Source organism: Dermacentor variabilis, chromosome 10 (genome assembly GCF_050947875.1).
Source record: "Dermacentor variabilis isolate Ectoservices chromosome 10, ASM5094787v1, whole genome shotgun sequence".
NCBI lineage: Eukaryota > Metazoa > Arthropoda > Arachnida > Ixodida > Ixodidae > Dermacentor > Dermacentor variabilis.
Window position 1 is genome coordinate 37,598,756 of NC_134577.1, and position 12,641 is coordinate 37,611,396.

The 12,641-nt window shown below is 44.1% G+C and overlaps 1 protein-coding gene across 1 annotated transcript in view; it reads right to left on the reverse strand.

Moving 5' to 3' along the window:
* Nucleotides 1-12,641, reverse strand: part of LOC142559493 (uncharacterized) — a 64,438-nt gene that overhangs the window by 22,559 nt on the left and 29,238 nt on the right. The window contains exon 3 of the mRNA XM_075671084.1: nt 9,468-9,641. Within this exon, the coding sequence (XP_075527199.1) occupies nt 9,613-9,641 (29 nt within the window). The 3' untranslated portion in view covers nt 9,468-9,612. The remainder of the gene's footprint in view (nt 1-9,467; nt 9,642-12,641) is intronic.

Consider the following 12,641-nt stretch of genomic DNA (forward strand, 5'->3'; position numbering starts at 1 on the left):
ATTGTATAGTCTCTGCGTTTTCTTTGACATGCTAATTCTGCCGACGGCGCTAATTGTACACCTTTTTTTTTCTCTCTCTATAATGCCCACTCTTGTATGCGCTGCATACTTCGTGTTTCCATTATGTAACCCCCCCCCCCCCCCAATGCAATGCCTGAATGGGCGAGGTGTAGGCATACTAATAAATAAATAAATATTTGCAATCACACGTATACGGGACACATACGGGGAAATGGCAATTTCGAGAAAGCGTTGTTCGGCAGCTTTGCGCAAGGGGTCATTCAGGGCCATGTGTACTCTGCTTTGACGCACAGGGCACATAGCCATTGACCAGATTTGTCTGCAACGTGTACTTTCGCTTTTTTTTTTGTTCACTTTTGTTTCCGGCTTTCGGAAACTCCACTTTCGCTTTAGTTGTCGCGTCAAATTTTAGACGTCTATTTTATTACATGTTAACCTGCCAATGTATTAACAATAATCAAAGAAAGCTACATTCTACGGACAACAATAGTGCGAGAGAACGACGTTGACGTGACGACGTGATGATGAATGTGTGGCCGGTGGCGTGACTGCTTAAGTGCTGCGGCATGAAATATAATTATATATAAGGCAAGTATAAACGTGCACTGCGGGTGCGTCGCCATTGACTGTTTCCATTGACTGTTTCCATTGACTGTTTCCATTGACTGTTTCCATTGACTGTTTCCATTGACTGTTTCCATTGACTGTTTCCATTGACTGTTTCCGTTGACTGTTTCCGTTGGCTGTTTCCGTTGGCTGTTTCCGTTGACTGTTTCCGTTGACTGTTTCCGTTGACTGTTTCCGTTGACTGTTTCCGTTGACTGTTTCCGTTGACTGCTTCCGTTGACTGCTTCCGTTGACTGCTTCCGTTGACTGCTTCCGTTGACTGCTTCCGTTGACTGCTTCCATTGACTGCTTCCATTGACTGCCTCCATTGACTGCCTCCATTGACTGCTTCCATTGACTGCTTCCATTGACTGTTTTTGTTGACTGCTTTCGCCGCCACCGCTGCTCATGCAGCAGCAGCGGCGGCGAAAGCAGCAGCGCACGCTGTAGAAGGTTTATGCTTGTAAACTTCTAAACGAATAATTTTTTGGCATCTTTCGCCCGTTTTTGTGGTTGGCCGATGAGCAAGGGTCAGTGGTCAGACCCGGCATGCAAACCGTTCATTCGTTTGTTCGTTCGTTCCTTCGTTCCTTCGTTACTCAGTTCTTAGTTAATTCGTTCTTCCTTTCGTTCGTTCACTCGTTCAGTCATTCGCTTATTGGCTCGTTCAATCTTTCGTTTAGTCAGGGGTTGGCGCTTTCCTTCGTTCGTTATTTAGTTTGTCCGTTCCTTCTCTCGTTCGTTCGTTCATTTGGCAATTATTATCGATAGTATATGTAATTCTTTTTTCTCTGCAACAGCACTTAAGTAGTCATTCCACCGCCATCATAGTCACCATCGTATAGTCGTCATGTTACTGTCGTTTTGTAATCTTGTGTTTGTCGTACTCCGCATGTCGGTGTGATTGTTTACATGTCACTGTCCCGTTGAAGTCATTGTTGTCGCTTTGGTATCGCACTGGTTTCGTTAGTGTGCCGTCGTCTTCACGCCCCTGTAGTTATGTCATCGCCATGTTTTCGGTGTCACAGTTAACCTTCGTCGCATTAGTCACAGTTGCGGCCATGTCGTCGTTTTGCCGCGATCGCCTTACATCATAGTATTCGTGTTCTAGCTGACACCATCATGTCCTCGTCATTTTTGTCGTGCTTCAACCTTGAATAGTCATCGTACATTCACTTCTCAGTGTCTCCCTTTCGCACTCACTTACGCCTGCCTCTCAACGGACTCGCCCGGACACGCTCACAGAATGTTTTGCACGGCAAAGGAGATAAAAGGTCTGATAAAACCATGCAGGAGTTATTACATGGGTGCGAGATAACCAGGCAAGCAGATATCTACACACAGTGGCAACTAGCGTAACCATAACGTAAACTATATACACAGCGTAATAGAAGCAGCTTCAAAAGCGCACGCTTCTGCTTGCTCAAATTTTAAAATATGTGTATAAATTAATATGAACCTAACTTCCCAGCTAAGTTTAGCCGGATTATAAGATATGAAAATGCCACGTAGTTGGAAAGAATAAAGGTAATGCTTCGACTGGCCCTCGAATGGCCAGTCGCGCGACAGTATTGTGTGTGTTCGCAGGCTTCTTTCACGCTAGGTTAAACACTTCTATGTAGGCCGTATTGAGGAACAGAAAGCTGTACTGGAAGTTTAGCCTGTCGCGCTACAAATTTCTCATTGGCACTTTTCATCTAGTTATGTTATTTGAAAGGTTGAATAATTAAAACTAATTATCTAATTAGGTCGAATGAAAAAAGTTTGACTATCTCAAAGCAACGGCAAACATTGTCTCTGTTCTGTCCAGCTACGTTGCATTTGCATTATCTTTAACTCTGGTTAAGGTTAGTTGGGACAGCGTGCGTGCGCGTGTGTGTGCGTGTGCGTGCGTGTGTGTGCGTGTGCGTGCGTGTGCGTGCGTGTGCGTGCGTGCGTGCGTGTGCGTGCGTGTGCGTGCGTGTGCGTGTGCGTGCGTGCGCGTGCGTGCGTGCGCGTGCGTGCGTGCTTGTACGTGCGTGCGTGCGTGTGCGTGCGTGTGCGCGTGTGCGTGCGTGCGTGCGTGCGTGCGCGTGCGTGCGCGTGCGTGCACGTGCGTGCGTGTGCGTGTGCGTGCGTGCGTGCGTGCGTGCGTGCGTGCGTGCGTGCGTGCGTGCGTGTGTGTGTGTGTGTGTGTGTGTGTGTGTGTGTGTGTGTGTGTGTGTGTGTGTGTGTGTGTGTGTGTGTGTGTGTGTGTGTGTGTGTGTATGTGTGTGTGTGTGTGTGTGTGTGTGTGTGTGTGTGTGTGTGTGTGCGCGCGCGCGTGTGCGCGTGTGTGCGTGTGTGTGTGTGTGTGCGTGCGTGCGGGCGTGCGTATGGGCGTCGCGTAGGAGGGCAAGCAAACGGGGCATTATATGACCTCTGTGCCAATACCGGTAAAGTAGTGCCGGTGCGCACCGCTGTTCTGCGTAATAAACATTACATATACTCCTACATGAAACATCAACATGTAATATCTACACATAAGCATCCCTGAAGAAGAGAGACATCCTAATAAATTAGCACAGTCTGATAGATCGATTCTGCAATGCACTTGTCTGGCTATCCTGTCGGTATGTTCTACAAAAAAATGTACACTCAAAAATGCTCCAAAATGTACACAAACGTGCGTCACGCTTCTCTGCGTGTACACCTCTCATCGCCATTCTTGCATCGACAAGCATAAGTTGCCTTTGCCCTCGTCACATCGCTGGGTAGATGTCTTAGGCTGTGTATCCACCTTATCCATTGTTTGAATTTCACACCAGGTTGTGAACAGTGCAGTATACAAATATATGTAAAGGTTCCATGAGATTAAAGTCTTGGTCTTTCTGCTGAGTAAATGTAAACGTTGTATGGGTTTACACGCTGAACAGGACGAAAGTAAACACATTTGTACGAATCGTCGTTAGTTGGACAGCTTTTGATTGTACCTTTACTTCGCATAAATTGCAACATATGCCGAGGATCTGCATACTTTCGTTTTCGTGTGGCATGCATCAGATATTTCGACGGCACAACTTGATCCAACTTGCTCATTGCAGGATGTACTTTCAATAGGTGAAGCGCCAATAGTGACGGCACACAAGAAGAAATACAGACAGGACAAGGCGCTACTTGCAACTGTTTATTGAAATCACAGGTGGCTGATTATATAGCCATGAGGAGAGGGGAACGAAGGAAGACGGACACTGAATATGTGAATGCGCACGTGCGAGAACACTGAGGATAAAGGGAATCACGCTTAATCTAAATCTAAAACTTATCTAAAAACTTGCATTCATTCGTGTATATATTCAGCGACGGGGTACTGACACAGTTGTCCCCTCTTTTCTTAATCGCGTTGGCCTCCAACAATTCACGCGCAACAGAATCTTTATTTTTATACATGATTGTCGTATCATGAAGCCTTGCTTTACATACTTGTTCATCCTCATTCCCGCAGGCCTTGCAATGAAGCGGCAAGTTTGAACCATATCCATTTTTCAATGAAAGCTTATGCTCCCGTAGGCGTTCATTAATACATCGGCCAGTTTGGCCGATATACTCTTTTCCACACTTCAGTGGTATGTGGTATACTACCCCTTCCTCACACTTAACAAAAGGGTTTGTATGTTTAATAGAACACCCTACTTCTTTAGAGTCATCCGGGCCAATCAGGCGGCACAATGTAGCAAGTTTTCGCGGCGCGGAAAAAAAAACCACAGGAATTTTGTATTTCACGGCGACATGTTTCAGATTATGCGCCACTTCATGAGAATATGGTATCACCACCGTTTTTGCTTTCTTTTCGACTGTTTGACTTTCTTCACTTTTTTTCTTTCTTTTTTCAGTTTTTTGAATAACGCCTCCGAAACTGCGCTTAAAACCAAGCAAGGCAAGCCAGCCCTCCTCAACTTCAAAATCTGGTCGTCAAAGCTTGCTTGTGCCTTATGACAGCATGATTTTTTCAGCGCAGATTCGAGGCACATAGTGGCAATTGCTCGTTTAACAGTCTTGGAGTGTGTAGACTCATAAGGCAACAATTCTTTGCGGGCACGGGGTCGGTACATCCAGCAGGAGCCTTCGTCAGTAAGGGTTATGTCAAGATCTAAAACTGCAAGCTGTTATCCTTGGCTAGTTCGAAAGTAAAATCTAAGCCTTTTGCTTGCTGTTTAAAATCAGTTAAAATGCCCTGCACAGTATGCGAGTAAGTCATGGGAGACCGTTCCGTCAGTAAAATTAAAAAATAGTCAACATACCTAAAAACCTTGAGCACTTTGCCTCCGTCAAAAACCTTCGATAGGGCTCTGTCGATAGCCGCAAGGAAAATGTTGCAAAGTACGGGAGCCACGCACGAGCCAATACAAATTCCATTCTTTTGCACATAAAAGTGGCCTTGAAAACGCACAGCTGTTGAGCACAAATAAAACTCCAAGAGTGCCATGAAAACTTGCTACATTGTGCCGCCTGATTGGTCCGGATGACTCTAAAGAAGTAGGGTGTTCTATTAAACATACAAACCCTTTTGTTAAGTGTGAAGAAGGGGTAGTGTACCACATACCACTGAAGTGTGGAAAAGAGTATATCGGCCAAACTGGCCGGTGTATTAATGAACGCCTGCGGGAGCATAAGCTTTCATTGAAAAATGGATATGGTTCAAACTTGCCGCTTCATTGCAAGGCCTGCGGGAATGAGGATGAACAAGTACGTAAAGCAAGGCTTCATGATACGACAATCATGTATCAAAGTAAAGATTCTGTTGCGCGTGAATTGTTGGAGGCCAACGAGATTAAGAAAAGAGGGAACAACTGTGTCAGTACCCCATCGTTGAATATATACACGAATGAATGCAAGTTTTTAGATAAGTTTTAGATTTAGATTAAGCGTGATTCCCTTTATCCTCAGTGTTCTGGACGTGCGCATTCACATATTCAGTGTCCCTCTTCTTTCGTTCCCCTCTCCTCATGGCTATATAATCAGCCACCTGTGATTTCAATAAACAGTTGCAAGTAGTGCCTTCTCCCGTCTGTATTTTTTCTTGTGTGCCGTCACTATTGGCGCTTCACCTATTGAAAGCTATGCACCAACTAGCCTCACAACGTGTTTTACTGCAGGATGTACGGCAGCGGGACAATATGGGAAACAAAATTCTACTCGGGATCATTTATTGACATCGCGTATTTCATTGCGTTTCATATGCTGTGTTGGTTCTGTGTGAGTCAATTATATATATATACTGCACTGTTTAGAACAAAATAAGAAGTTGATAGGCTACGCAAGCATTTAGCCTCTGCTCTTCACCTTGCTAATCCGGAAGCCACGTAATCCTACTCAATTATTTACTTCTTATCCTTACAATGTACTTGCACTTGCCCTCTCGTGAGTATAAAACATCCTATTTGTGACTTTGCCTCGTTGGTAATATAACACAATTACACTCATAGTGAATTATGGAACTAATTGATGTCAAGCCTGTAAGCATAGCTCGATATCCTAACAAAACAAATGAAAATAGAAATATAAATGCAACATAACATTCATTACAAAGCACCACAATTTTTTGCGATAGCGCAACGGAAGCCACGATCACGCTTTACAGAAAGCAACCGGTATATAAGTAATGTATGGCCCCAGTGGGGGGCTTGGGGGAAGATAAATATCTCATTTCTTCTCAAGTAATTCTCGTTTAATTTTATTTCTAATTGCCCAAGATGACCATGTTGGATCATCTGGTTACGCGTTGTTCCTCACTGCATCTATCAAAGAAGGTGACCGCAAAAAAAGCTAAGCAAAGAAAACGAAGCGAACCCCGAAGGAAAATCTATAGCTGTCATCATGATAATCATCATCAACCTGTTTCTTCCTCTTCTAGCAATTTCCAATAACCCTTGCCATATTCCACTTCGTAACATACAACTTCGTAATATTATAACACAGCTTAATTTCCTGCCGTCCTCGACTGAATTTCCCTTCCGTTGGCACCCATTGTATAACTCTAATAATGCGCCGGTTATCTGTCTTACACACTGAATGTTCCACCCTGCTCCAGTTTTTCCTTCTAATGTCAACTAAAATATGGGCTAGCCCTGATGACTTTATAACCCACATCGCTGTCTTCCTGCCTCTGAACGTTATATTTAACATTTATCGTCTATTACTTGATAATCTGGAACACTCTGGGTCTCACGTTACTACCCGCAGAATGCAGTGATTGCATCCATTTCAACGATAGCTGTAAGCGGCCGATTAGGATTTCATAATGCGTTCCGCATGCGATGCAACCGATTTTATTTCCCTCTGTGTTTTCTTCCCTTGATGAGGATCACCATTGAACAATTTGCCTTGATATGTGTTACTGCAGAAATTGATTACCTCTTAATTTACAGAGGAAATTGATTACCAATCGGGAATGCTGTTGTCGTGCAAGGCAATTCAACAATACCTTATAGTCCTATGCATACTAAACTTTCACAATGGTGTTTCATTAATTTACTGAGCCCGGCAACGGAGCTCTAACTAGACGTGCGATGACAAAAGATGTAGTTGAAAACTGTAAATTCATTCTGACAGCCTTGGACGCACAGAAATATCCGACAAGAGAATTGCAAAGGGAGGGATATGAGACTCTCCTTACTGTATATATGCAGCCCCGTTTGGAAGGAACTAATCAGCGGACGGGATGCGTAAGCGTTTAGTTTCTGCTCTTCACCTTGGCGTTCCATTTACGACGTTATCTTACTCGATTCTCGACTCCATCTATTTGCAATATGCCTGTACTTGTCTTTTCGCAAATGTAGAACTGCTGAAAAAAATATTTGCTTGAGCTCGGTGGTAACATAGTACGCATATACTGATAGTGCATAAAAGGTCTGTTAAAGCGAAGCACGCAAGCACAGCGCGATCTTCTGACGAAATAAATAAAAAATATAACAAACATAATATATAATTCATTCCAAGATACAATAACTATTTAGGAGATAGCACAACTAATGCCGCGATCACGCATGACAAAAAACCAACCGACAAAGCTGTAATGTAACGCCTGATCCGCGCTTTCAAGGAAAAACAAATTATACCTGCCTTCTTATTGAGCATTTGTCGGTAAATTTTGTTTGTTATTGTCCAAGGTCACAGCGTTGGTTCGTCTGCTTACCTATTTGTACTTCATTGCGTCTACCAGCGAACATGACAGTAAAAATTTAAGTAATGAAAAAAAAAGAACTTTCATCAAGAAAACAAATAAAACAGACATTATCATCACCAGCAGTTTTCCAGCCCGTCACCTAACAGCAGTTTCCAATAACCGTTGTCTTGCGCTAGCTCATTTTATCTTATGCCTTCCAAAATCCTATTTTTATCACACCACCTAATTTCCTGCCGTCCTTGATAGCACTTCCCTTCCCATGGCACAAATTGTGTAACTCTAATAAACCACCGGTTATCTGCCCTACACATGACATGGCCCGCCCAGCTCCATCTTATCAGCTGAATTTTAACTCGCATGACTGCTAGCCCTCAAATTCACTCCGCGGTTTTGTTGTATCTAAACGAGAAGTCGTACATTTTTCATCTCAAGGTTCTTTGTTGATCCCAAGGTTTCTGCTCGCTATGTTAGCATCTACATAAAACAACGATTGTACACATTTCAAAGATACTGGTAAGCTGCCAGTCATAATTTCATATTGCGTGCCGTATGCGTTCCAGCCGATTTTATTTTATTGTAAATGGTCTTCCCCTGATCATGGCTGCCTTTGACTGATTGGCTTTGATAAAGATGTGCTCTCGCCGATTCTTCGGACTGACTACCAATCGCGAATGGACATTCTGTTGCTAGCCAGCTTAACGTTACTCTAGCCTTCTTTATATTAACATTCAACCTTGCTATTGCATGTTGTCGGCACGGTATTACCATAGACTTCATACCTTACGAGTAACACCACATTTTATAATCGCAAAAAGTTGTACAGCGCATTCGGCATGTTCCACTCGGTGTCTGCCAATTCTTGGCCAATTCTGCAGAGTGGTTATTTGCCAGGATAGGATATACATGTGGCATCGAATATACATGCCGTAACTTCGAAACCAATATTCAGCCAGGCTTATAACGAAAAATTGATCTTTCTAGCTGAACTCATCTCAAGCCCCGCAGTCTTTACGAGGTGTGGGCTTAGATGCAGTCTATGACATTCGACAATCAGTGATCGGAAAGGACGCAGGCAAAACTGCATGCTGCGTTAAGCAAAGGTGCAATTAACCTGAGCCAAATGTTAGAATTTAGTGTTGGCGTACAGTTTTCGGGCTTACCTGAATCGCCGAATCACGGCATCCCTTGTGCTCTCATTAGAAGAATTACGGTATCATGGAGTGGATGGCCCAGCTAGGGCCTTATGCACAACCTACAATTGCGGTTCTTTCGTTTTGCTCCTCCCTTCTGATGAGACACAGTATGTACCCTCGCCTTTTCCAGAATGATGCGTATGTTGGAAATGGGTGCTATGTTCGTGTGCTTCGCTTGCGTTTGCCTCTTTTTCTTTTACTGTCAATCATTTACGGCCCATGAGGTTATTAATGTCTTGCCAAAAAAAAAACACCACGGCCCGTACCTTTGCGTTTCAGCTCGCGTTGTTGTGTATGGGACTAGGTAGGTCAATAACAACCATCGAGGCGCGGACGGCCAGTGGTTCGGAAGCAACGTCTTGGGCAATTGCTTCTCCGGCGATCAATTTCGGGGGAGATCTCACGCGGGTTCTGTGCAAGTGTACGGCTGAAAACCTTTCTGGCTACGAGCCAAGCTGGCTACCTGATGGCGTGCAGAATAGGTCATGGTTTCTTGTACTCACCCAATTCACCGTGCGTCTCACATGCGTGCCCGTTGTCTTCTCTTCCACTGGTGCCGACAACGAACGGCACGAAATGGACCTGGTCGGGCCGTGCTCCAATCTGCCGGGCAAAGACGGTGCTGGCCTTTCGTGAGTCATCACCAGATCAAGCTGAGGAGGCAGCACGGGGTCCGACTGCACGAGTCAATCAAGCAATGTGAGCGCATCGAAGAAGTGCATTGTTGAATCGTAACTTCTCCATTGCCTTTCGCACTGACAAATTGTTCGCCTATGAAACGATTTCACGCAATTTAAGCTCGAGTACACCAATGCTTGTAATTCTTAGCAATGATGTGTGAACAAGACGCTACAAAATATTATTTCAGTATTTTCTCATCTTAAGGAACATTCAGAGAAAAGATTTCACTTATGCAGTGCACAATCCCAACTCAATGATGTTATTGTCGTTAAATTTTCTTTCTTATTGAGCAACATGACTCAACAGGACGAAAGTAAACACATTTGTACGCATCGTTGTTAGTTGAATAGCTTTTGATTGTACCCTTTACTTACGCTTCACATCGCATAAATTGCAACATATGCCGAGGATCCGCATAATTTTGTTCTCATGTGGCATGCGTCAGATATTTCGACGGCATCACTTGATCCAACGTGGACATTGCAGGATGTACGGCATCGTGACGATTTGGGGAACAAAATTCTGCTCTGGACCATTTATTCGCATTTCGTACTTCACTATGTCTCGCATGTCGTGCTGGTTCTCTATGAGTCAATTATAGATATGCTGCACCGTTTTGGACAAAATCATAAGCTGATACACAGCCCTACCATTTCTTCTCTGCTCTTTGCCTTGTTACTCCAGAAATCCCGTCATCATATCTAATTCTTTACTATTACTCCTTCAGATGCACTTGCACTTGCCTCTCACGAATATAAAGCATCCCTGTGAATACATTGAAGATCTGGGCTCGTTGGCAATATAACACAGTTACACTCAAAGTGAATAAATGAACTAATCGAAGCGAAGTCCGCAGGCATAGCGCGATCTTCTAATAGAAGAAATCAAAAATAGGAGAAATATAACAGCCACATATCATGCATTCCAGGGTAAGATAATTTCATCGTCCCTTCCACAAAAAATCCCAGCCATTTCCAGTCTATGAAGATGGTCGAACAGCGAAGCTGCATTAATTACACCGTTTCACCACGCAAGTCACACTTTGGAAGTAGTCTATATTGTAAATCGATTCTTTCACCTCATTTTTGCTTTTGCGTGTTTAGAGTGGTGATCATGCTTTATGAGTGCCTTTTTTTTTGCGGTTCTCCCAGTTTTTTGCGCGTGAGGCAGGTACTATGACGACGAGCCCGTTCACGAGCCAACTCTCGGTGACTCTCCACGTAGGCAGCTTCTTCCTCAGGAGTGTGCACTACTCATGGTCTTCCCATAGTTGCAGCTGGGATTGAACATGTGGAAGCACTAATCCAAAGCTCCGTATATTGGACGCAAGGCCCACCACTGCAGATGCGGCCATTGACGATTGACGTCTTTGTGTTCCCTAATCAGGTTACACACACGTTCCGCTGCATACAGCAGCCAAACATACAGCAGCCATCGTCATCCCTATAAGCCTATATTGTCCTCTTCCAGCGATTTCCCATAACCCTTGATTTGCGCCAGTTGATTCCGTCTTATTCCTGCTAATTCACTAATATTATCGCGTCGCCTAATTTCCTGCAGTACTGGACTGCACTTCACCTCCATTGGCAGCCAGTGCGTACCTATAATTAAGTAGCGGTTATCTGCCCTACGCTATTTTCTGTATTATATGTGCACATAAGAATCTCCGAAGCACACAGATGTCCAAATGATTTATCACATTGTGTGTGTGCGTGTGTGCGTGCGTGTGTGCGTGTGTGTGTGCGTGCGTGCGTGCGTGCGTGCGTGCGTGCGTGCGTGCGTGCGTGCGTGCGCGCGTGTGTGTGTGTGTGTGTGTGTGTGTGTGTGTGTGTGTGTGTGTGTGTGTGTGTGTGTGTGTGTGTGTGTGTGTGTGTGTGTGTGTGTGTGTGTGTGAATTGTGAATTGTGTGTGTGTGAATTTATTCTAATAAGGTCCGGAGGCTTCACATCTTAAGCTCCCACGTGGACCCTGTCAGGCCAAGCCTTTCAGCGACATCATGGGCCCTCTGGACCCCCTTAGCTGGTCTTGAAGCAATGGACCTTGAATCTTTTCTCCTACTGTGTCCATTCTAGATATCGAGTAGTTCATCTTAATCTCCCTCTCTGGATATATTTTATTAATGCTGTAGTGTGGGATATCTACTCGTTTACAATAAGCGTAGTGAGACTGCATGAGCCCTGTTCAGTTCTGAATGCGGCAATGGAAATTGTCTGCGTACTAAATTGTAATCAATTTATTATTTAGCAATCTTCGTATCCTATTATTTACCATTCCGCACGTTCCAATGAGTGTGTGTGCCCAGCTCCCTCTTTTACTCTTAATGTCAACTAGAGTAACGGCTAACTCTAACAAACCACTCCGCTGACTCCCATGTCCTATCCTCTCGAGTATTTGTGGCTTAATTTTGCTGGTTATTTTCCAAACTCACCGCGTTTGTTCGTCTCCTTGCCTATTGCATTTCATTACGTCTATCAGCGAGCGTGACCGTGAAAAGATAAGCAATGAAAAACAAAGCTAACCTCAAGGGAAAAAATAAAGCCGCCATTATCATCACCACCAGCCTGTTTATGTCATCTCCCAGAACTTTCACACAATCTTTTGTCTTGCACCAGCTGATTTTATCCTACGCCTGCCAACTTCCTAATTTTCATACCATACCATACCTAATTTCCTGCCATCGGAAGATCTTCCAAACCAGCGTAACTGCCCTACGCATTAGCTGGCCTGCACAGCTACCTCTTCTACTCTTAATGTCAACTAGAATAACGACTACCTCTAACAAACAACTCTGCTCTCTCCTTTCTCCTATCGTCTCGACTATTTGTAGCTCACTGTTGTTGGTTATTTTCCAATGTTACCGCGTTTGTTCGTCTGCTTACCTATTGCATTTCATTGCGTCTATCAGCCAGCGTGACCGTAAAACGATAAGCAATGGATAACAAAGCTAACCTTAAGGGAAAGATAAAACCGTCGTCGTCAACACATGCAGCCTTTTT